The sequence below is a fragment of the Ranitomeya imitator genome, chromosome 10, assembly GCF_032444005.1.
Source record: "Ranitomeya imitator isolate aRanImi1 chromosome 10, aRanImi1.pri, whole genome shotgun sequence".
Taxonomy (NCBI): domain Eukaryota; kingdom Metazoa; phylum Chordata; class Amphibia; order Anura; family Dendrobatidae; genus Ranitomeya; species Ranitomeya imitator.
Window position 1 is genome coordinate 6491963 of NC_091291.1, and position 24953 is coordinate 6516915.

The 24953-nt window shown below is 57.4% G+C and overlaps 2 protein-coding genes across 5 annotated transcripts in view; one reads left to right on the forward strand and one right to left on the reverse strand.

The window, feature by feature from the left end:
• The first annotated feature begins 1167 nt into the window (after positions 1-1167).
• Positions 1168-16038, forward strand: SLC66A1 (solute carrier family 66 member 1). Of its 3 annotated transcripts, none has more exons than XM_069742687.1 (8): positions 1168-2614; positions 8362-8537; positions 9594-9723; positions 9796-9883; positions 9965-10125; positions 10226-10318; positions 12424-12609; positions 13836-16038. In XM_069742687.1, exons 2-8 carry the CDS (start codon positions 8371-8373, stop codon positions 13938-13940), a joined length of 930 nt encoding a protein of 309 aa, XP_069598788.1. In that variant the 5' UTR covers positions 1168-2614; positions 8362-8370; the 3' UTR covers positions 13941-16038. The 3 variants fall into 3 exon arrangements, with proteins under 3 accessions (XP_069598788.1, XP_069598789.1, XP_069598787.1); XM_069742688.1 differs by lacking the exon at positions 1168-2614 and adding an exon at positions 6454-6495; XM_069742686.1 differs by lacking the exon at positions 1168-2614 and having other exon boundaries at positions 6876-8537.
• A 612-nt stretch (positions 16039-16650) lies between these two features.
• CAPZB (capping actin protein of muscle Z-line subunit beta) overlaps positions 16651-24953 on the reverse strand; it is a 32218-nt gene continuing 23915 nt past the window's right edge. The window contains exons 5-10 of one of the 2 annotated variants that reach the window (XM_069741885.1): positions 22931-23072; positions 22732-22848; positions 22548-22613; positions 21800-21876; positions 20495-20602; positions 16651-17220 (exon numbers count right to left, since the gene is read on the reverse strand). In XM_069741885.1, coding sequence (XP_069597986.1) covers positions 20500-20602; positions 21800-21876; positions 22548-22613; positions 22732-22848; positions 22931-23072 — 505 coding nt within the window. In that variant the 3' untranslated portion in view covers positions 16651-17220; positions 20495-20499. The remainder of the gene's footprint in view (positions 17221-20494; positions 20603-21799; positions 21877-22547; positions 22614-22731; positions 22849-22930; positions 23073-24953) is intronic. The other variant, XM_069741886.1, reaches the window with a different exon arrangement.

The following is a 24953-nucleotide window of genomic DNA, read 5'->3' on the forward strand; positions in this document are numbered from 1 at the left end:
GCTGCTCATTAATAGTGATGTGGATTAATAATTAGTGAGCTGCGACCTCTGCTCCAGTCACAGCCAAAGCTGCAGCAAGGACCCTGCCAATAAACTGCAAGACGTGCGCACAAGATCGGTGGCGGAGTGTCCGTAACCTACAGTCAGGCCAGTCCATGCCCAGGATCCCCCCAAAGTCCCACCGGAAGCTTAAAATTAAAAAGTTCTAAAAGTTATTCTTGATTATAATGTGAGGCTTTTTTATTTTCTTTCCTGCTCCCCCCTCTCTAACCTGAACCTTCCCCCCATCCCTGGCCATAACGTGAACCTTGCCCCCCATCTCTGGCCATAACCCGAACCTTCTCCCCCCATCCCTGGTCATAACCCGAACCTTCTCCCTCTTCCCTGGCCATAACGTGAACCTTCCCCCCATCCCTGGCCATAACCCGAACCTCCCTTATCCCTGGTTATAACCAGAACCTTTACCCCATCCCTGGCCCTAACGCAAACCTTCACCCCATCCCTGTCCATAACCCAAACCTCCCCCATCCCTGGCCATAACCCAAACCTCCCTATCCCTGGCCATAACCCGAACCTTCACCCCATCCCTGTCCATAACCCAAACCTCCCCCATCCCTGGCCATAACCCAAACCTCCCCATCCCTGGCCATAACCCAAACCACCCCATCCCTGGCCATAACCTGAAGCTCCACCCCATCCCTGGCCATAACCCGATCCTTCTCCCCTATCCCTGGCCATAACCCGAACCTTCTCCCCATCCCTGGCCATAACCCGAACCTTCTCCCCATCCCTGGCCATAACCCGAACCTTCCCCCCATCCCTGGCCATAACCCGAACCTTCTCCCCATCCCTGGCCATAACCCGAACCTTCTCCCCATCCCTGGCCATAACCCAAACCTCCCCATCCCTGGCCATAACCCGAACCTTCACCCCATCCCTGGCCATAACCCAAACCACCCCATCCCTGGCCATAACCTGAAGCTCCACCCCATCCCTGGCCATAACCCGATCCTTCCCCCCCCATCCCTGGCCATAACCCGAATCTTCTCCCCATCCCTGGCCATAACCCGAACCTTCTCCCCATCCCTGGCCATAACCCGAACCTTCTCCCCATCCCTGGCCATAATCCGAACCTTCTCCCCCATCCCTGGCCATAACCCAAACCTTCACCCCATCCCTGGCCATAACCCGAACCTTCTCCCCATCCCTGGCCATAACCCGAACCTTCACCCCATCCCTGGCCATAACCCGAACCTTCTCCCCATAGAAGCTGACCGAGGGGGGATTTGAGGGCGTAGCATTGAGCTAAATCAGAGTTTGGGCTTTTGTCAGTTCTGGAAGACATATTGTTCTTGTCACGGGTGTGTCAGAGGCTGCAGTCAGTCACACCACATCTGGATGCAGAAGATCTCTGCAATTGGCTTTGGAGGCGTCTTCCGTGTCCTTTTGACTCGAGGAGTGGCAACCTCCCCCCCCGGCTCTATTTGACACACCAGGATCGGGGTGTATATATCTCCCTGCCTGCTGCTGGCAATCACCGGTGATTTCCATTCCCAGTGTTGAGGGTTGGATCTATAGCAGTCGGCTATCTTCCTCCTTGGTGCTGCTGGAGGACGTCTGTGTTACCTGAGTCTCCTCAAGCTAAGTGTTCCCCTTGTTCGTCTATCCCAGCTGTCTTTAGTGGTAGTGAGGATCGACTAGTGTCACCTCGTCATTCCCTAAGTAGGGCTTATCGCCAGGGTCAGGCAGAGGTTAGGTTCCTGCTCGGCGATAGGTGCGGAGCCTATATAGGGATGATAGGGCAGAAAGGTGACGTTAGATCTGTCTAGGGGTCTCCCCTTCCCTAGTGCTGTGTTCAGTTCCCCTCATTTCTGTGAGGTTTAGTACTTCCCTCGTTATTATGGAGCTGGCAGTGACCGTACCGGAGTATATATATATATCATTATAGGTGTATATACCGTACGCTCACTGTCCCCAATATCCGGCCTAGCAGAGGAAGCCGCGGCCTCATCCATCACTCAATTACATAATTGTCCTGATGATTAGCGGCAGCGGTGGGATCTGTGTGACCCCCCCGGTGTTCTCAATGACAATATTCTACAGAAAACTGCAAAAAATGAAAATAGAAACCCTGCCGCCCCCTTACACCCCACCAAGGGAAAAAGCCTCAATTATGTCGCCAGCAAAGTAAAAAAAAATTAAACAGTGTCACAAAGTCATTTTAAAAATATATATATTTCTGATTTTTGGCCACAGGGAAAGAGTTAAAGTGTGTAACCTAGGAGACCATGTGTAGAGGGGAGGGGGCGAATGTGTGTAACCATCCCCCCTCTGCTGTCTATGGTATCAGCCCAACGGCAGAAGCTTCTATAGGAGTTGGGGGGGAAACCAAGTGAGAAAACGGGGAGGGCAGTGCTGATGTGACTGTGACAGGAAAAGGGAAACAATGCTAACCACCCCCTGCATTCCCGAGTGATGAGGTCACCGCTGGAGGGGCGGGGCTAGCGCTGGAGTCATGTGACGTCCGCGGTCATGTGACCGTGTGAAGAGGAAAACAAAAGAGAAGAAGAAAGACAGCCGGCGAGTGACAGAGCAGGAGAGGAACAGCGCAGAGGTACAGAGACCCCCGATATACAGCGCAGAGGTGCAGAGACCCCCGATATACAGCGCAGAGGTGCAGAGACCCCCGATATACAGCGCAGAGGTGCAGAGACCCCCGATATACAGCGCAGAGGTGCAGAGACCCCCGATATACAGCGCAGAGGTACAGAGACCCCCGATATACAGCGCAGAGGTGCAGAGACCCCCGATATACAGCGCAGAGGTGCAGAGACCCCCGATATACAGCGCAGAGGTGCAGAGACCCCCGATATACAGCGCAGAGGTACAGAGACCCCCGATATACAGCGCAGAGGTGCAGAGACCCCCGATATACAGCGCAGAGGTGCAGAGACCCCCGATATACAGCGCAGAGGTACAGAGACCCCCGATATACAGCGCAGAGGTGCAGAGACCCCCGATATACAGCGCAGAGGTGCAGAGACCCCCGATATACAGCGCAGAGGTGCAGAGACCCCCGATATACAGCGCAGAGGTGCAGAGACCCCCGATATACAGCGCAGAGGTGCAGAGACCCCCGATATACAGCGCAGAGGTGCAGAGACCCCCGATATACAGCGCAGAGGTACAGAGACCCCCGATATACAGCGCAGAGGTACAGAGACCCCCGATATACAGCGCAGAGGTGCAGAGACCCCCGATATACAGCGCAGAGGTGCAGAGACCCCCGATATACAGCGCAGAGGTGCAGAGACCCCCGATATACAGCGCAGAGGTGCAGAGACCCCCGATATACAGCGCAGAGGTGCAGAGACCCCCGATATACAGCGCAGAGGTGCAGAGACCCCCGATATACAGCGCAGAGGTGCAGAGACCCCCGATATACAGCGCAGAGGTACAGAGACCCCCGATATACAGCGCAGAGGTGCAGAGACCCCCGATATACAGCGCAGAGGTGCAGAGACCCCCCGATATACAGCGCAGAGGTGCAGAGACCTCTGATATACAGCGCAGAGGTACAGAGACCCCCCGATATACAGCGCAGAGGTACAGAGACCTCTGATATACAGCGCAGAGGTACAGAGACCCCCGATATACAGCGCAGAGGTACAGAGACCCCCGATATACAGCGCAGAGGTACAGAGACCCCCCGATATACAGCGCAGAGGTACAGAGACCCCCCCGATATACAGCGCAGAGGTACAGAGACCCCCGATATACAGCGCAGAGGTACAGAGACCCCCGATATACAGCGCAGAGGTGCAGAGACCCCCGATATACAGCGCAGAGGTGCAGAGACCCCCGATATACAGCGCAGAGGTGCAGAGACCTCTGATATACAGCGCAGAGGTACAGAGACCCCCCGATATACAGCGCAGAGGTACAGAGACCTCTGATATACAGTGCAGAGGTACAGAGACCCCCGATATACAGCGCAGAGGTACAGAGACCCCCGATATACAGCGCAGAGGTACAGAGACCCCCGATATACAGCGCAGAGGTACAGAGACCCCCCCGATATACAGCGCAGAGGTACAGAGACCCCCGATATACAGCGCAGAGGTACAGAGACCCCCGATATACAGCGCAGAGGTGCAGAGACCCCCGATATACAGCGCAGAGGTGCAGAGACCCCCGATATACAGCGCAGAGGTGCAGAGACCCCCCCGATATACAGCGCAGAGGTACAGAGACCCCCGATATACAGCGTAGAGGTACAGAGACCCCCCCGATATACAGCGCAGAGGTACAGAGACCCCCGATATACAGCGCAGAGGTGCAGAGACCCCCGATATACAGCGCAGAGGTGCAGAGACCCCCGATATACAGCGCAGAGGTGCAGAGACCCCCGATATACAGCGCAGAGGTGCAGAGACCCCCGATATACAGCGCAGAGGTGCAGAGACCCCCGATATACAGCGCAGAGGTGCAGAGACCCCCGATATACAGCGCAGAGGTACAGAGACCCCCGATATACAGCGCAGAGGTACAGAGACCCCCGATATACAGCGCAGAGGTACAGAGACCCCCGATATACAGCGCAGAGGTACAGAGACCCCCGATATACAGCACAGAGACCCCCCCGATATACAGCGCAGAGGTACAGAGCCCTCTGATATACAGCGCAGAGGTACAGAGACCCCCGATATACAGCGCAGAGGTACAGAGACCCCCGATATACAGCGCAGAGACCCCCGATATACAGCGCAGAGGTACAGAGACCCCCGATATACAGCGCAGAGACCCCCGATATACAGCGCAGAGGTACAGAGACCCCCGATATACAGCCAGAGGTACAGAGACCACCCGATATACAGCGCAGAGGTACAGAGACCCCCCCGATATAAAGCGCAGAGGTACAGAGACCCCCCCGATATACAGCGCAGAGGTGCAGAGACCCCCGATATACAGTGCAAAGGTGCAGAGACCCCCAATATACAGCGCAGAGGTACAGACACCCCCGATATACAGCGCAGAGACCCCCGATATACAGCGCAGAGGTACAGAGACCCCCGATATACAGCGCAGAGGTGCAGAGACCCCCGATATACAGCGCAGAGGTACAGAGACCCCCGATATACAGCGCAGAGGTACAGAGACCCCCCCGATATACAGCGCAGAGGTACAGAGACCCCCCGATATACAGCGCAGAGACCCCCGATATACAGCGCAGAGGTACAGAGACCCCCGATATATAGCGCAGAGGTACAGAGACCCCCCGATATACAGCGCAGAGGTACAGAGACCCCCGATATACAGCGCAGAGGTACAGAGATCCCCCGATATACAGCGCAGAGACCCCCGATATACAGCGCAGAGGTACAGAGACCCCCGATATACAGCGCAGAGGTACAGAGACCCCCCGATATACAGCGCAGAGGTACAGAGACCCTCCGATATACAGCGCAGAGGTACAGAGACCCCCCGATATACAGCGCAGAGACCCCCGATATACAGCGCAGAGGTACAGAGACCCCTGATATACAGCACAGAGGTACAGAGACCCCCCGATATACAGCGCAGAGGTACAGAGACCCTCCGATATACAGCGCAGAGGTACAGAGACCCCCGATATACAGCGCAGAGGTACAGAGACCCCCTCCGATATACAGCGCAGAGGTACAGAGACCCCCCGATATACAGCGCAGAGGTACAGAGACCCTCCAATATACAGCGCAGAGGTACAGAGACCCCCGATATACAGCGCAGAGGTACAGAGACCCCCGATATACAGCGCAGAGGTACAGAGACCCCCCGATATACAGCGCAGAGGTGCAGAGACCCCCGATATACAGCGCAGAGGTGCAGAGACCCCCGATATACAGCGCAGAGGTACAGAGACCCCCGATATACAGCGCAGAGGTACAGAGACCCCCCGATATACAGCGCAGAGGTACAGAGACCCCCGATATACAGCGCAGAGGTACAGAGACCCCCGATATACAGCGCAGAGGTACCAAGACCCCCGATATACAGCGCAGAGGTACAGAGACCCCCGATATACAGCGCAGAGGTACAGAGACCCCCCGATATACAGCGCAGAGGTGCAGAGACCCCCGATATACAGCGCAGAGGTGCAGAGACCCCCGATATACAGCGCAGAGGTACAGAGACCCCCGATATACAGCGCAGAGGTACAGAGACCCCCCGATATACAGCGCAGAGGTACAGAGACCCCCGATATACAGCGCAGAGGTACAGAGACCCCCGATATACAGCGCAGAGGTACAGAGACCCCCGATATACAGCGCAGAGGTACAGAGACCCCCGATATACAGCGCAGAGGTACAGAGACCCCCGATATACAGCGCAGAGGTACAGAGACCCCCGATATACAGCGCAGAGGTACAGAGACCCCCGATATACAGCGCAGAGGTGCAGAGACCCCCGATATACAGCGCAGAGGTGCAGAGACCCCCGATATACAGCGCAGAGGTACAGAGACCCCCGATATACAGCGCAGAGGTACAGAGACCCCCGATATACAGCGCAGAGGTACAGAGACCCCCGATATACAGCGCAGAGGTACAGAGACCCCCGATATACAGCGCAGAGGTACGTGAGCGAATGTCATAGACTGCGAGAAAGAGAACTATGATGCCATGGACTATAGCCCCCAACCTGGATCTGCCCCATCCACCTCCCCCACAGCTCCTACCCAACATCCCCACAGTCCCTATCCCTATTGCCTCTATACACTTGCTTTGGCAAAACTGATGTGTATTTGGTCCTGCCAATAAAGCTTCTTTGAATCTTTGAACCTACAGAGACCCCGATATACAGCGCAGAGGTACAGAGACCCCGATATACAGCGCAGAGGTACAGAGACCCCCCCATATACAGCGCAGAGGCTCAGTGTCCGGTGTCCCCCTACCCCCGTGCGCTCGGTGTCCGGCGTGCCCCCCACTGTGCACTCAGTGTCCGTTATAAGGTCATTAGTAGTGGCAGTGGCTTTCTTCCCGCGATCCTGCCACGCTCCTCTGACGGCGGACGCGTGAACAGTAACATGAGCTGATGTGAGCGAGGCCTTTAGTTGCGGAGACGTGACCTTGGGTTCCTTTGTGAGTTCTGTGTTCTTGACCAGCTGCTCTTCAGTTTCCTCCATTTCTGCACAGGAGGAATCTGGATTGTCGGAGTCCAGACTCTTTATGTGTTTGTGCTCAGATGTCGATCATTTCTGTTCTTTATAAATAACCTGTCGCCCGCTCACCGCTGAGCGTCGCCCCATTGGTTGCACTCACCGGACTTTATCAGCTTTTAGGACTTGTGTGAAGTTTTAGGTCAAATTTATGAAGAAATGAAAAATTATGAAGGGTTCACAAACTTTCTAGCTCCACAATAGAATCCCAGCGCCCCCCGATGGCTGATACTGGAATCATAATTATCATGTCAGCGAAAAGATACAGGGGCCACAGAGGAGCAGTATCGGGGGCCACAGAGGAGCAGTATCGGGGGCCACAGAGGAGCAGTATCGGGGGCCACAGAGGAGCAGTATCGGGGGCCACAGAGGAGCAGTATCGGGGGCCACAGAGGAGCAGTATCGGGGGCCACAGAGGAGCAGTATCGGGGGCCACAGAGGAGCAGAATCGGGGGTCACAGAGGAGCAGTATCGGGGGCCACAGAGGAGCAGTATCGGGGGCCACAGAGGAGCAGTATCGGGGGTCACAGAGGAGCAGTATCGGGGGCCACAGAGGAGCAGTATCGGGGGCCACAGAGGAGCAGTATCGGGGGCCACAGAGGAGCAGTATCGGGGGCCACAGAGGAGCAGAATCGGGGGTCACAGAGGAGCAGAATCGGGGGCCACAGAGGAGCAGTATCGGGGGCCACAGAGGAGCAGTATCGGGGGCCACAGAGGAGCAGTATCGGGGGCCACAGAGGAGCAGTATCGGGGGCCGCAGAGGAGCACATGTAGGGTAGGGTAGGGTAGGGTGCAGGACGGATGAGCTCCGTGGACCCTCCTGGAATCTGTCGTATACGGCGCCGATATTCCGCATATATTACACACATTTTGCTGCAGACTTTTACTCCAGTCACATCCAAAGCTGCATCAATAATTCTGCTGTCGTGTTCGCCGTGGAGACATTTACTATAAAGCTGTGGCTGCCGTCCAGGACCGGGGGGCTGCACTCTGCCATCTCATGGACGACGTCTCTGCACGCTCCAGCCTTTATTCTGCAGTTGCCTCCAGAGCTGCGCTCAGAATTCTGCTGGATGGGAACCGGCAGGATTGTGCTTGCAGCTCTGGGTGTGAGTAGAGCAGCTGCAGCTTTGTATGAGGCCCGTCTCCCCGCTCTCTTACAGGGGTGCAGCATGTGGGCGCTGGGGAATCCGTCTCCACCCCAGAACTTCTCGGACTGTGTGAACGGCACGGCGTGGGTGTGGAGCGTGTTCCACGAGTGCGCGGCGGATGGCCGGGACTTCGCCAGCATCTACCTCGGCCTCTTCTCCATCTTGTGCTTCATGGCGGCTTCCTTCCCGTGAGTATATATATATATATATCCATTAGTCAGGATGTTGGGTTTGTGCTGACGACATGGATGACTCAGGAGCTGACGCCGAGCTTCTCTGACCACGGGTGTCGCGTGCACGCTGACCCAGCAATGTCTCTGTCTGACCACAATATCCTGCCCTGCAGCGGAGGCTCATCCAGAGCCTCCTGGTTCCTGAGTAATAGGGAGGACGTATCGTGTCATGGCTTCTACTGCTGATCATCCAGGGCCTCCTGGTTCCTGAGTAATAGGGAGGACGTATCGTGTCACGGCTTCTACTGCTGCTCATCCAGTGCCTCCTGTTTCCTGAGAAATAGGGAGGACGTATCGTGTGACGGCTTCTACTGCTGCTCATCCAGGACCGCCTGTTTCCTGAGTAATAGGGAGGACGTATCGTGTCACGGCTTCTACTGCTGCTCATCCAGGGCCTCCTGTTTCCTGAGTAGTAGGGAGAACGTGTCATGCCACGACTTCTACTGCTGCTCATCCAGTGCCTCCTGGTTCCTGAGTAATAGGGAGAACGCGTCGTGTCACGGCTTCTACTGCTGCTCATCCAGGGCCTGCTGTTTCCTGAGTAGTAGGGAGGTCATGCCACAGCTTCTACTGCTGCTCATCCAGAGCCTGCTGTTTCCTGAGTAGTAGGGAGGTCGTGCCACAGCTTCTACGGCTGCTCATCCAGGGCCTCCTGGTTCCCGAGTGGTAGGGAGAACGCGTCATGTCACGGCTTCTACTGCTGCTCATCCAGCGCCTGCTGTTTCCTGAGTAGTAGGGAGGTAGTGCCACAGCTTCTACTGCTGCTCATCCAGAGCCTCCTGGTTCCCGAGTAGTAGGGAGAACGTGTCATGTCACGGCTTCTACTGCTGCTCATCCAGAGCCTCCTGGTTCCTGAGTAGAATACTAGAATACCTGCTGTGTGGTAGAGAGTGTTGTGTTTCAGCTTGCTTCGCTGCACATTCAGGGTCTCTGGAAAGTTGGGTGACCCACCCCCACTCCACGGTGCGCCCAGTAATGGCCGCCAGTCGCTCAGTGTCTTCTCTCTTCCAGACAATACTTCAAGTCCTGTAAGACGGGGAACATGGACCAGGCGCTGTCCATCTGGTTCCTGTTGGGGTGGCTGGCCGGAGACTGCTGTAACTTTGTGGGGGCGTTCCTGTCCCATCAGCTGCCCATCCAGGTGAGTGTGCCCCCCCGGTGAGCGGACCCCCCGGTGAGCGGACCCCGGCGTCACCTCTCCTCTCCTCCGCAGACGTACACGGCGGTGTATTACGTGATGGCCGACCTCGTCATGCTCTCTCTGTACGTGTACTACAAGCTCCGGAACCGGGGGCCGAGCGGTGAGTGGGTCGGGGGTCTCTGTGTAATTGCTAAGCTCCGCCCCTGCGGCCCCTGATTACGCTGCCCGCTCTCCTTCACAGCGTCGCTCCGGATAAATGCCGTCTGCGGATTTGCTCTGCTCGGCTCTGCCGCTCTGCTGCCTCTGATGCCTCTGATGCGCGGCTCTCCTCCGGCTGCAGCGGACGGCTCCGCCATAGTGAGCGCCAGGCGCCTGCTGTCCACCGACCACGCGGGAGAAGAGGTGAGTGGTGGACGTTTCCCTTAAAGGGACGGCGTTCTGTAAAGCTTTGCGACTTCCTCCGCTGTCCTCGCTCAACGCCGGCGCCATTTCTATATTTCAGTCGTTCAGCACCCAGGAGATCGTGGGATGTGTGATCGGATCCATCTCCTCCATGTTTTACCTCAGCTCCCGGGTCCCGCAGATCGTCACCAACGTAAGCCGGCCGTCCTGTGAGGGGCTCGTGGCCGGGGGGCTACAGATGCATGCTGGGAAACTCACCGCTCGCACACAGTCTTTTGTACATTTGTAAGATCTCTGCTTGTTGTCAGCGGATCTGGATATTCAGAGGCAAATTGTGGAAAAATAATCAACTTGTAAGGTCTAAATCAGTGGGGAATCCTAGAAAAACCAGTGCAGAAGCAATGTACCCCAATATCTGGACCCTCTAATCGGTGCTGTACCCTGCCGGACGCACTGCCCCGACCCTGCTTCTGGCACTGCCCCGACCCTGCTTCTGGCACTGACCAGACCCTGCTTCTGGCACTGCCCCGACCCTGCTTCTGGCACTGCCCCGACCCTGCTTCTGGCATTGACCCGACCCTGCTTCTGGCATTGACCCGACCCTGCTTCTGGCACTGACCAGACCCTGCTTCTGGCACTGACCAGACCCTGCTTCTGGCACTGCCCCGACCCTGCTTCTGGCATTGACCAGACCCTGCTTCTGGCATTGACCCGACCCTGCTTCTGGTACTGCAACGACCCTGCTTCTGGCATTGACCCGACCCTGCTTCTGGCACTGCCCCGACCCTGCTTCTGGCATTGACCCGACCCTGCTTCTGGCATTGACCCGACCCTGCTTCTGGTACTGCAACGACCCTGCTTCTGGCATTGACCCGACCCTGCTTCTGGCACTGACCCGACCCTGCTTCTGGCACTGACCCGACCCTGCTTCTGGCATTGACCCGACCCTGCTTCTGGTACTGCAACGACCCTGCTTCTGGCATTGACCCGACCCTGCTTCTGGCACTGACCCGACCCTGCTTCTGGCACTGCCCCGACCCTGCTTCTGGCACTGCCCCGACCCTGCTTCTGGCACTGCCCCGACCCTGCTTCTGGCACTGCCCCGACCCTGCTTCTGGTACTGCAACAACCCTGCTTCTGGCATTGACCCGACCCTGCTTCTGGCATTGACCCGACCCTGCTTCTGGTACTGCAACGACCCTGCTTCTGGCACTGCCCCGACCCTGCTTCTGGTACTGACCCGATCCTGCTTCTGGCACTGACCCGATCCTGCTTCTGGTACTGCAACGACCCTGCTTCTGGCACTGCCCCGATCTTGCTTCTGGTACTGCAACGATCCTGCTTCTGGCACTGACCCGACCCTGCTTCTGGTACTGCAACGACCCTGCTTCTGGCACTGCCCCGACCCTGCTTCTGGTACTGCAACGATCCTGCTTCTGGCACTGACCCGATCCTGCTTCTGGTACTGCAACGACCCTGCTTCTGGCACTGCCCCGACCCTGCTTCTGGTACTGCAACGATCCTGCTTCTGGCACTGCCCCGACCCTGCTTCTGGCACTGCCCCGACCCTGCTTCTGGCACTGCCCCGACCCTGCTTCTGGCACTGCCCCGACCCTGCTTCTGGCACTGCCCCGACCCTGCTTCTGGCACTGCCCCCATCCTGCTTCTGGCACTGACCCGACCCTGCTTCTGGCACTGACCCGACCCTGCTTCTGGTACTGACATCGCCGCTCTACACCTCTGGTTTGGGCTTATAAAGGAATGACGGGGTAGGAGCAACACAGACATGAGCTGACACCGAGGAACATCAGATATGAAGATCTCAGAACATCGGGCCCCTGATGAAGCAGCAGGGCGAAACGTGGTGAGGCAGAGACCTGGGACGCCCTCTAGTGGAGGAATGGCTGAATCATTCTTTTATATACCTTTTACCACCTTCGCATATTTTTTTTTAAATAAATGTTGGATTTTATAGGTTTTTCTATGATTTCCCCCCCCCCCCCCTTTTACATCAAGAGGTCCCCAAAATCTTTGATAGAATACTCCTCACAGCAGAAGGTTTGCTACAGTTGCGTCCAGGCTGATATATTGTAACAATTAGGACAGGATTGAGGTTTGTGCCGAGACTGATACAATGTAACAAATCCTCAGCTGTATCAAAAATTACAAGGATTGGCCCTCAGTCTGTTCTGTGCGCTGACAGCAAGCAGGGATATTGGAAGCAGAAAAGAAGTGAAACTTAAGTTTATTATGGAGACGCAGAGCAGCGCGTTAGCCTGGTCTTTCTGGTGTTTGTAGTTCCGGAGACGATCGACTGAAGGGCTGGCGCTGTCCCTCTTCTGTATGGTGATTGTGGGCAACCTGACGTACGGCCTGAGCATCCTGCTGAAGAACCCCGACCACGGCCAGTCCGAGGCCAACTACATCCTGCACCACGTGTCGTGGCTGATCGGGAGCCTGGGCGTCATGTGCCTGGACGTCATCGTATCCTTTACTGTGTGTGCGGAGTACAGCTGAGTGGGAGGTAGAATGCAGAGGCGGGCTCCTGCCCGAGGATCAGGGACAGAATGCAGAGGCGGGCGCCTGCCCGAGGGCCGAGGACAGAATGCAGAGGTGGGTGCCTGCCCGAGGATCAGGGACAGAATGCAGAGGCGGGCGCCTGCCCGAGGATCAGGGACAGAATGCAGAGGCGGGCTCCTGCCCGAGGATCAGGGACAGAATGCAGAGGCGGGTGCCTGCCCGAGGATCAGGGACAGAATGCAGAGGCGGGCGCCTGCCCGAGGATCAGGGACAGAATGCAGAGGCGGGCTCCTGCCCGAGGGCCGGGGTCAGAATGCAGAGGCGGGCTCCTGCCCGAGGGCCGAGGACAGAATGCAGAGGTGGGTGCCTGCCCGGGGATCAGGGACAGAATGCAGAGGCGGGCGCCTGCCCGAGGATCAGGGACAGAATGCAGAGGCGGGCTCCTGCCCGAGGATCAGGGACAGAATGCAGAGGTGGGTGCCTGCCCGGGGATCAGGGACAGAATGCAGAGGCGGGCGCCTGCCCGAGGGTCGGGGACAGAATGCAGAGGCGGGCGCCTGCCCGAGGATCAGGGACAGAATGCAGAGGCGGGCTCCTGCCCGAGGGCCGGGGTCAGAATGCAGAGGCGGGCTCCTGCCCGAGGGCCGAGGACAGAATGCAGAGGTGGGTGCATGCCCGAGGGCCGAGGACAGAATGCAGAGGTGGGTGCATGCCCGGGGATCAGGGACAGAATGCAGAGGCGGGCGCCTGCCCGAGGATCAGGGACAGAATGCAGAGGTGGGCGCCTGCCCGAGGATCAGGGACAGAATGCAGAGGTGGGCGCCTGCCCGAGGGCCGAGGACAGAATGCAGAGGTGGGTGCCTGCCCGGGGATCAGGGACAGAATGCAGAGGCGGGCGCCTGCCCGAGGATCAGGGACAGAATGCAGAGGTGGGCGCCTGCCCGAGGATCAGGGACAGAATGCAGAGGTGGGCGCCTGCCCGAGGGCCGGGGACAGAATGCAGAGGCGGGCGCCTGCCCGAGGATCAGGGACAGAATGCAGAGACCTTATATAGCAGAAGCCAATAGTGCGCCCTCTAGTGGCAATAACAAACTGTTAAATAATATAACAAAATAAGTTCATAAACTTAAGAAATGACTGTAAAAAAATATATATACATATACGGTAAGTTTTTCTTGACTTCTGAGCAGATAATTACACAATTCTTTGTGTTTGGGGTGAAAAATTCTTACGGATCAACGACACGGGAACGAGAACCACTCCTGCAGGCAGACAAGCGGGGCTCCTCCACCTGAGGACGAGTTTACAGCCCCCGGCTTCCTCACTGATTTCATTACCACTTTATTTTTTTTAATAGACATTTTAAAATTATTTAATCCTTTCAGTCACTTGCATCGGATCCTCCAGTGGAACATTTGGGGGATTTTTTTTTTTTTTTTTTTACTTTATTATGGACCATTTCTTAACAAATTTAGTAACAAATATATATTTTTTTTATAATTTCGCACAAGGGAATATTTAAGATTTCGACATGATTAGACGACAACTGCTTTACGGCCGTTCGCTCGGGAAGATACAGAAGGGATAAAACGACCAAACGCAATGATTCCCGGACCCCCGCTCTGTGCTGCTCCGCACCAGGACAATGATTCCCGGTGCTGCTCCGCACCAGGACAATGACTCCCGGACCCCGCTCTGTGCTGCGCCGCATTAGGACAATAATTCCCGGACCCCCGCTCTGTACCAGGACAATGATTCCCGGACCCCCGCTCTGTGCTGCTCCGCACCAGGACAATGATTCCCGGTGCTGCTCCGCACCAGGACAATGACTCCCGGACCCCGCTCTGTGCTGCGCCGCATTAGGACAATAATTCCCGGACCCCCGCTCTGTACCAGGACAATGATTCCCGGACCCCCGCTCTGTACCAGGACAATGATTCCCGGACCCCCGCTCTGTGCTGCTCCGCACCAGGACAATGATTCCCGGTGCTGCTCCGCACCAGGACAATGACTCCTGGACCCCCGCACCAGGACAATGATTCCCGAACCCCCGCACCAGGACAATGATTCCCGGACCCCCGCTCTGTGCTGCTCCGCACCAGGACAATGATTCCCGGACCCCCGCACCAGAACAATGATTCCCGGACCCCCGCTCTGTGCTGCTCCGCACCAGGACAATGATTCCCGGTGCTGCTCCGCACCAGGACAATGACTCCCGGACTCCGCTCTGTGCTGCGCCGCATTAGGACAATAATTCCCGGACCCCCGCTCTGTACCAGGACAATGATTCCCGGACCCCCGCTCTGTGCTGCTCCGCACCAGGACAATGATTCCCGGTGCTGCTCCGCACCAGGACAATGATTCCTGGACCCCCGCACCAGGACAATGATTCCCGAACCCCCGCACCAGGACAATGATTCCCGGACCCCCGCTCTGTGCTGCTCCGCACCAGGACAATGATTCCCGGACCCCCGCACCAGGACAATGATTCCCGGACCCCCGCTCTGTGCTGCTCCGCACCAGGACAATGATTCCCGGACCCCCGCACCAGAACAATGATTCCCGGACCCCCGCTCTGTGCTGCTCCGCACCAGGACAATGATTCCTGGACCCCCGCACCAGGACAATGATTCCCGAACCCCCGCACCAGGACAATGATTCCCGGACCCCCGCTCTGTGCTGCTCCGCACCAGGACAATGATTCCCGGACCCTCGCACCAGGACAATGATTCCCGGACCCCCGCACCAGAAAGTGATACAGTTAAAAGGGATTTAATCTTATTTTAAAAGGAAAACAATCTCTCTGCTACGTTCGGTTTCTGTTGGGTTAACAGTTCTATTTATTTTGTATTTCCTGTGATCCGGCATCCAATAATCTGAAAATGGCAGAATTTGCATGAACAAAACTGGAGCAGAAAACCAGCAGATCTGATAGTCTGGCACTTAGCAGCAAATCTTAATGTTGCAGGATTAACCCCTTGTGTCACATTCAGCGACCCCCTCACACATCCATGTGGTTAGAGGTGGGGGGTCACAATTAGCAGCCATCATACTGGGGTATTTATGGCCTGCAGTGGTAGCCGGAGGCCTGATGACGGCACTTACGTCCATCTCAGTCATTAGGCCGGAGGCGCTGACCGGCCGCCTAGGGGTGGTCAGCGAATTGGGTGGTCAGTCCCCTGCAAGGACCAAAAAAAAAAAAAAAAAAAAAGTTAATTTAATAACTATTTATAAAAGAAAAATAAGATACATCTATGTAATATTGGAAAGATATAAACGGGCAGATTTGATAATCGTCGGTATTGAGCCATTGAAAAAAAAAAAAAGGGCCAATGCCAAAAATATATATTTTTTGTTCTTTCCACCTTGGAATAAAAGTGATTAAAACAAAAAGTGTGTGGATGTAAATATATTTATAAATGTAAAGTGCTGCCGAGTATGTAGGTGCTACATAAAATTATATATTAGTGTGCAATCTGGTCCCAGACCTTGTGGGGTATGAGAGATTTTTGGGGTCCAGTATTAGATGTAATCTGGCAGCTGTAGCTCCCAGTGACCACCAGGGGGCAGAACCTCCTCCGACGTTCTCTAATTCTGCCCCAACCCGACTGGTGGTCTCGTATTTCTGGCTGTTGGAACAGAAGACCCCAAATACAAAGCGACTTTAGACTTTGCTCCCCTTGGTCCACAGGACAGTGGCACGCCATCCATAATGGTCACTAATCGTCTCTTCTATAGCTGCGACTTGTGCAGAGGAACCAGTATTTAATATCCGGAGGTTTCTATTTGCTGAAAGCAAGCAGAGATCCTGTAATTGGTGGATGCATCGTGATGGGAGTAGTGGTGTTGACACCAGGCTCCGCACCGCAGCCTTGTAACCAGCAGGTGGCAGCAGCGAGATGTGGCCAACAGGAAAGCAGCAGACTTGTGAGCGCAGCTCCGGAGGAGGCGACTGCAGCTCCTGTAGATTTCACCTGTCAGTGACTGATATTCCGGAGTCAGACGGATATTTAGAATCATTTTATTGTTAGTACAGGAAGGCTCATAGAAGACTTAAAGCTTTACAAAAAATATATATATAACAAAAAAAAACAAAAAAATGGGGGAAAATAAACCCTACGCATTCCCCAGACAGTCACCAGGAAAACTGAGTATCGGGAGCAGAAGTCGGGGCCGCGGATCCCATGATGAAAACATCAAGTCTCTTCTTCCACCCTCCGGACAGATCCATCCATTCTCCGATAGGAGGTAGCCATTGCTGCGGAGGGCGGAGAGGGGTGTGCAGTATATAACGGGGTAACGCGGGGGGCGAGCCTCAGACGGTGGTGGGTTCATACAGCGTTATTCAAAGGGGCAGACGGTGCTGAATGGCTATGTACGTGATGCAGACGGGGCGACAGACGGGCGAGGAGGGGGCAAAAATAACCAGAAAGAAGGGGACTGATGGGGACCATAAGAAATGAAAGGGGGGTATGAGGGGAGGACATTTAACATTGCTGCTTCCTCTTCAGAGCCTCCACTAAGTCGCTCTTCAAAGCCTCCTGTTTAGATTTGTCAGCTAACGTCTGGACAGACCTGCAGGGGGCGAGAGAGAGGCACAGCATGAGGGAAGACGGCGAAAAACGGGCGGAGCCGCCGCCTCTCAAACCGCTGCTCCACTGGGCCCCCAGAGGGCATCGCTGGTACCAGGCTGTACATTCGTCCTATCGCATGTATCAAGGAGGTCACTCGCCTCCTCCCCTCGCCCGACAACACACACCGCCTCCTCCCCCGACAACTCACGCCGCCTCCTCCCCTCGCCCGACAACACACCGCCTCCTCCCCTCGCCCGACAACTCACGCCGCCTCCTCCCCTCGCCCGACAGCACACCGCCTCCTCCCCTCGCCCGACAACTCACGCCGCCTCCTCCCCTCGCCCGACAACACACCGCCTCCTCCCCTCGCCCAACAACACACACCGCCTCCTCCCCTCGCCCGACAACACACGGCCTCCTCCCCTCGCCCGACAACTCACGCCGCCTCCTCCCCTCGCCCGACAACTCACGCCGCCTCCTCCCCTCGCCCGACAACTCACGCCGCCTCCTCCCCTCGCCCGATAACTCACGCCGCCTCCTCCCCTCGCCCGACAACTCACGCCGCCTCCTCCCCTCGCCCGACAACTCGCGCCGCCTCCTCCCCTCGCCCGACAACTCGCGCCGCCTCCTCCCCTCGCCCGACAACTCGCGCCGCCTCCTCCCCTCGCCCGACAACTCACGCCGCCTCCTCCCCTCGCCCGACAACTCACGCCGCCTCCTCCCCTCGCCTGACAACTCACGCCGCCTCCTCCCCTCGCCCGACAACTCACGCCGCCTCCTCCCCTCGCCCGACAACTCACGCCGCCTCCTCCCCTCGCCCGACAACTCACGCCGCCTCCTCCCCTGACAGTCACGCCACCTCCTTCCCTCCCCCATTGGGTCACGCCGCCTCCTCCCCTCGCCCGACAACTCACGCCGCCTCCTCCCCTGACAGTCACGCCACCTCCTTCCCTCCCCCATTGGGTCACGCCGCCTCCTCCCCTCGCCCGATGGGTCACGCCATCTCCTCCCCTCCACTGTCGGGTCACACCGCCTCCTTCCCTCGCCCGACAACTCACGCCGCCTCCTCCTCTGACAGTCACGCCACCTCCTTCCCTCCCCCATTGGGTCACGCCGCCTCCTCCCCTCGCCCGACAACTCACGCCGCCTCCTCCCCTGACAGTCACGCCACCTCCTTCCCTCCCCCATTGGGTCACGCCGCCTCCTCACCTCGCCCGACAACTCACGCCACCTCCTCCCCTGACAGTCACGCCACCTCCTTCCCTCCCCCATTGGGTCACGCCGCCTCCTCCCCTCGCCCGATGGGTCATGCCATCTCCTCCCCTCCACTGTCGGGTCACACCGCCTCCTTCCCTCGCCCGACGGGTCACGCTGCCTCCTCTTCTCCCCCCATCAGGTCAAGCCACCTCCTCCCCTCGCCCGATGGGTCACGCCATCTCCTCCCCTCCACTGTCGGGTCACACCGCCTCCTCACCTCGCCCGACAACTCACGCCACCTCCTCCCCTGACAGTCACGCCGCCTCCTCCCCTCGCCCGATGGGTCATGCCATCTCCTCCCCTCCACTGTCGGGTCACACCGCCTCCTTCCCTCGCCCGACGGGTCACGCTGCCTCCTCTTCTCCCCCCATCAGGTCAAGCCACCTCCTCCCCTCGCCCGATGGGTCACGCCATCTCCTCCCCTCCACTGTCGGGTCACACCGCCTCCTTCCCTCGCCCGACAACTCACGCCGCCTCCTCCTCTGACAGTCACGCCACCTCCTTCCCTCCCCCATTGGGTCACGCCGCCTCCTCCCCTCGCCCGATGGGTCACGCCATCTCATCCCCTCCACTGTCGGGTCACGCCGCTTCCTTCCCTCGCCCGATGGGTCACGCCATCTCCTCCCTTCCACTGTCGGGTCACACCGCCTCCTTCCCTCGCCCGATGGGTCACGTCATCTCCTCCCCTCCACTGTCGGGTCACGCTGCCTCTTCTCCCCCATTAGGTCACGCCACCACGTCCCCACCTCACCTGACGAGTCACAGACTAAATTGTTTGTGTCCAAGGTCAATCAGGGAAAGTATAGAAATGTGACGACAATTCACCTCCAGAACTCGCAGCATTTACGTCATTTTCCTTTATGAAATCATTATTCCGCTGGCTTCACCTGCCGGACGCTGTGCTCACAGACGGACCTCTCTCATACAGGTTCTTTGGTTATCACAGTCCTCTGTGGTCTGCCTCATCCTCCGGGGGGCGCTGTGAGTTACCCACCAGTCACCGCACCCCAGAGAGAAGAGGCCACTCATCATTCATACAGGAGCAAGGACTCATCTGTCCTCTAATGGCGGCCGGCAGGGGCAGTGTGTGACTGGCGGCATATTTGGGGGTAAATCCGGTCCGTCCCACTGTCAGGACATCTGTCATTATATGATCACTTTCCCACCTTCTAATGCTTACCGTCAGGGAAGGGAATGATCCCTTGTATATTTATTTATATTCTCTCGGCTGCAGGTTTGTTACAATTCCACCCAGACAGGACAATCGTCTGATTCAGCCCTTCGCTCACAGATACAACGGTAACAAACCCTCAGCTGCGGGAAGGACTAGTTCTGAACGCGTGTTTGGCTTCGGGACGTGAACACTTAGCATTTCCATTTGCCAAGAGCGAGCTGAGATCTTGAAAACAGCGCGGGACGGAAACACCGGAAAGGTCCAGAAAGGCCTAATGTACAAGGCCGGCAGCAGAAAATGCCCCGTAATCAGTGCGGAGCTCGGCTCTCTCGCAGCAGTGACGTAAAGCGTCACCTGACAGCCACTGAAACCAATCACTGCTCTGACTAATAGGGGGCCGGGCCCCATCAGCGTCTACTGTACTACGAGGGGCTCTCTGTATCATACGCCATCCCTCGACATATCAATGTACCTAGAATAGGAACAATCCCCTCCCCCGGTGATATCCGCAGCCCATTCCCCACACTACATGGCGTTAGATTTCATGCGTAAACGCCACACTGGGATTAGTCACTCCGTGCAGACGCCGTCCCCAGAAGTGCCCCCACATCTATGCACAGCGGGCGCGAGAAGCTGAGAATACTAGCGCTATCCCTTTAAGAAGCCTGTGCCCAAGCGCAGGTGGGTCCGCGCTGCGCTCGTCCGATCCTGCCATGCACAACACTGGTGATACGCGAGCCGCCCACGGCCATGCAGAATGTGATGTCACCCCCAGGGCACACCATGCGGACACCGCCGGTCTGCGTCAGGGGAGCGGTGTCGGCAGACAACGGGCAGCGGGTACCTGGACTAGTTATCGGGCTGCAGGAGGATCTGGCGTTGTGTCAGCACCTGAGACAGCTCCCGCTGGAGTTGCCTAAACTTAACGTTGTCGGGGATTGCGTCTATAGATCTACAGCGTTCGGCGGAGGAGAGAGAAGAAGCGGCATGAGACTGCGAGCAAACACGAGGGAGAGAGGGGAGCAGAGGACGAGGGACTGGAGGAAGAGGAGAGAAGAAACGGCATGAGACTGCGAGCAAACACGAGGGAGAGAGGGGAGCAGAGGACGAGGGACGCAAGGAAGAGGAGAGAAGAAGCGGCATGAGACTGCGAGCAAACACGAGGGAGAGAGGGGAGCAGAGGACGAGGGACGCGAGGAAGAGGAGAGAAGAAGCGGCATGAGACTGCGAGCAAACACGAGGGAGAGAGGGGAGCAGAGGACGAGGGACGCAAGGAAGAGGAGGAGAGAGAAGAAGCGGCAAGAGACTGCGAGCAAATACGAGGGAGAGAGGGAAGCAGAGGACGAGGGACGCAAGGAAGAGGAGAGAAGAAGCGGCATGAGACTGCGAGCAAACACGAGGGAGAGAGGGAAGCAGAGGACGAGGGACGCAAGGAAGAGGAGAGAAGAAGCGGCATGAGACTGCGAGCAAACACGAGGGAGAGAGGGGAGAAGAGGACGAGGGACGCGAGGAAGAGGAGAGAAGAAGCGGCATGAGACTGCGAGCAAACACGAGGGAGAGAGGGGAGAAGAGGACGAGGGACGCAAGGAAGAGGAGGAGAGAGAAGAAGCGGCAAGAGACTGCGAGCAAACACGAGGGAGAGAGGGAAGCAGAGGACGAGGGACGCAAGGAAGAGGAGAGAAGAAGCGGCATGAGACTGCGAGCAAACACGAGGGAGAGAGGGGAGCAGAGGACGAGGGACGCGAGGAAGAGAAGAGAAGAAGCGGCATGAGACTGCAAGCAAACATAAGGGAGAGAGGGGAGCAGAGGACGAGGGACGCGAGGAAGAGAAGGAAAGAGAAGAAGCAGCATGAGACTGCAAGCAAACACGAGGGAAAGAGGGGAGCAGAGGACGAGGGACGCGAGGAAGAGGAGGAGAGAGAAGAAGCGGCATGAGACTGCGAGAAAAACAGGGAGGAGGAGGACAGAGCTGCAGGAAAACACAGGTGGAGGAGAAGAGGGAACGGACACAAAGAAGACGGAAGAAGCATGGATATGACTGCGGAGGGAACAGCCACAATGATGGCAGTGACTGCAGGACACAGTTAATGGTTGCGAGGATCATCCTGCGGCCGGGGAGTAAGTGACCACATGGGGTGCGGTAAGGTACCTGAGCCCGTTGACTATGTCCTTGGTTTTCCCGAAATAAATCTCGTTGAGGGTGCTCCTGATTTTGTTCTCCATATCCTGAGAGGAAAAAAACCCAAAGATTATTGAACAAAAGAAGAAAAGGAGACAAAACCCAAAAGAAAGACGTCTGCAGGCGCGAGGGTCCGAAACTGACAGGAGCTGCCAGGGCCGAATATATCAAGATACACAATCATGACTTCAGGGTGGGAAACTCTCCCAGTCTCTCTGTACGGGGACCGCGATGGCCCCTGGTCTCTCCATTTACGGGGACCGCGACACCCCTCGTCTCTCCATTTACGGGGACCGTGACGCCCCTCGTCTCTCCATGTACGGGGACCGCGACGCCCCTCGTCTCTCCATGTACGGGGACCGCGACGCCCCTCGTTGCTTCAGGTACGGGGACCGCGACGCCCCTCGTCTCTCCATGTACGGGGACCGCGACGCCCCTCGTCTCTCCAGGTATGGGGACCGCGACGCCCCTCGTCTCTCCATGTATGGGGACCGCGACGCCCCTCGTCTCTCCATGTACGGGGACCGCGCCACCCCTCGTCTCTCCATGTACGGGGACCGCGCCTCCCCTCATCTCTCCATGTACGGGGACCGCGACGCCCCTCGTCTCTCCATGTACGGGGACCGCGCCTCCCCTCATCTCTCCATGTGCCGGGACCCCCAGTCTCCCTTTGTGGTGCAGTATTTCTGCGGTGGGTAACAAGCTGCCCCCTTCTCACCTCCACCAGCCGCCCGATATTTGCTATGTGCGGGGAGGAGTCGCTCACGGTCTCATCCTTTTCCATCTAAAAGAAAGAAGTTTCTGATGAAAAACAGAAGCAAACAATCTGGCTATTTTAACCCTGCGGTGGCGTGACCCGTGGCTGGAGCGCCCCGTGGCTGGCGCTGCGGGCGGTCACTTACCTGCCGGGTCAGGCTGCCGCCCAGGTTCATGGTCCCGGAGCCGCTCTTGTTTGTCTGCAGCCAGAGCATCACAGTGGAGGTCAGCTTGTAATGAGCGGTGCGGCCGCTCGACTTCTCCTGCCAAGACAAGGACGAGACGTGAGCCGGGATCAGCCTCGTGCCCAGACGTGCCCCGGGTGGCCACAGGGGGCGCCGTTACCTGCACTTCCACTACGTGGATGGAGTCCCAGCATCCTTTGATCTTCTTTGAACCATCCCCAGCTTTCTTGATAAGGATCACTCCGGCAAATCCGTGGTCCAGATCCCAGAGATACACGGAGGAGACGCCACCTTCAAAATACCTGTGGGAGCAAGATACCGGATCATAAGTGGCTCCGAAAAAGGATCATCACATGGGGCCAATGTGACGAGGTGGAAGACAACCCCCAACATCCGCAGGACCCATCACTACATAGCACCTGAATGCCCTTAGCTGCCGGACGGACCTGAGCGCGTAGTAATGGGATGACGGCGCCCCGTAGATCTCAGCGGGAGATGAGGCGGACGCCGTCCCACGGTCACAGCGCTTCAGCCCTTCGTAACAACACGTAAGGAGCAGCGGTGGCGAGGCAGCAGGGGATGGGGGCGATGCCGGCGGCGGGGTTTGATGTGGTTGCCACTGATGAGATTTTACATAACGGCTTTTGTGGGTATTTGAGGAATGTGCTAAAGCGATGTCTGGAAACCGCACAAATCCCCCCGGAGACGAGCGAGCCGACATAACAGCAACCACATGGTAGAGCCGAGCCTGCGCGGCCTCAACCCACACTGCTGGCATGCGGCACATGGGCGCCCAACGAAGGGTTAAAGGAGCAAAACTGCCCCATTAACACAAAGAATAACTCATCACAAGCAACGGAAGAGAAAACCCCCAATAAGTAAAGATCCAACACATGGTCCCCCAATACCCAGATCATCGTCCCGATGCCCAGAGCGTCGGCGACATCGTCCCCGGTAATCCTGAAACCTGACAATCAGCGTCAGAATCCTGTTCAGAGACTCAGCGTCATTACCCCGAGTGTCGGCGTCATCACCCCGTACCCCGAGTGTCGGCGTCATCACCCCGTACCCCGAGTGTCGGCGTCATCACCCCGTACCCCGAGTGTCGGCGTCATCACCCCGTACCCCGAGTGTCGGCGTCATCACCCCGTACCCCGAGTGTCGGCGTCATCACCCCGTACCCCGAGTGTCGGCGTCATCACCCCGTACCCCGAGTGTCGGCGTCATCACCCCGTACCCCGAGTGTCGGCGTCATCACCCCGTACCCCGAGTGTCGGCGTCATCACCCCGTACCCCGAGTGTCGGCGTCATCACCCCGTACCCCGAGTGTCGGCGTCATCACCCCGTACCCCGAGTGTCGGCGTCATCACCCCGTACCCCGAGTGTCGGCGTCATCACCCCGTACCCCGAGTGTCGGCGTCATCACCCCGTACCCCGAGTGTCGGCGTCATCACCCCGTACCCCGAGTGTCGGCGTCATCACCCCGTACCCCGAGTGTCGGCGTCATCACCCCGTACCCCGAGTGTCGGCGTCATCACCCCGTACCCCGAGTGTCGGCGTCATCACCCCGTACCCCGAGTGTCGGCGTCATCACCCCGTACCCCGAGTGTCGGCGTCATCACCCCGTACCCCGAGTGTCGGCGTCATCACCCCGTACCCCGAGTGTCGGCGTCATCACCCCGTACCCCGAGTGTCGGCGTCATCACCCCGTACCCCGAGTGTCGGCGTCATCACCCCGTACCCCGAGTGTCGGCGTCATCACCCCGTACCCCGAGTGTCGGCGTCATCACCCCGTACCCCGAGTGTCGGCGTCATCACCCCGTACCCCGAGTGTCGGCGTTCCACCATGCCGCTGAACACTTGGCATTCTGCTGTATCTCTGCTTCGTCCTCATCTAATAGCAGCATCTGTTACTGACCGCAGAATGATTGTCGCGTCCCAAAATGACGGCAGCCGACCCGATCAGGTATAAGCAGTGAAATTCTATCAGGGAGGCACAGGTGCAGCCCCCCGGCCAACATGCCAAGACCCTGGAGTCAGAGCCAACGAACATCTACACATCTGAGCTGAAACCGGAGCAGGAGGCCGTGTCCCCGACTCACACCAGCCGAGCGCTCACCAGTACAGACCAGTATGAGGAGGGCACTGGTCTTGTGGGCCCCACACCAACATATCAAAATCAC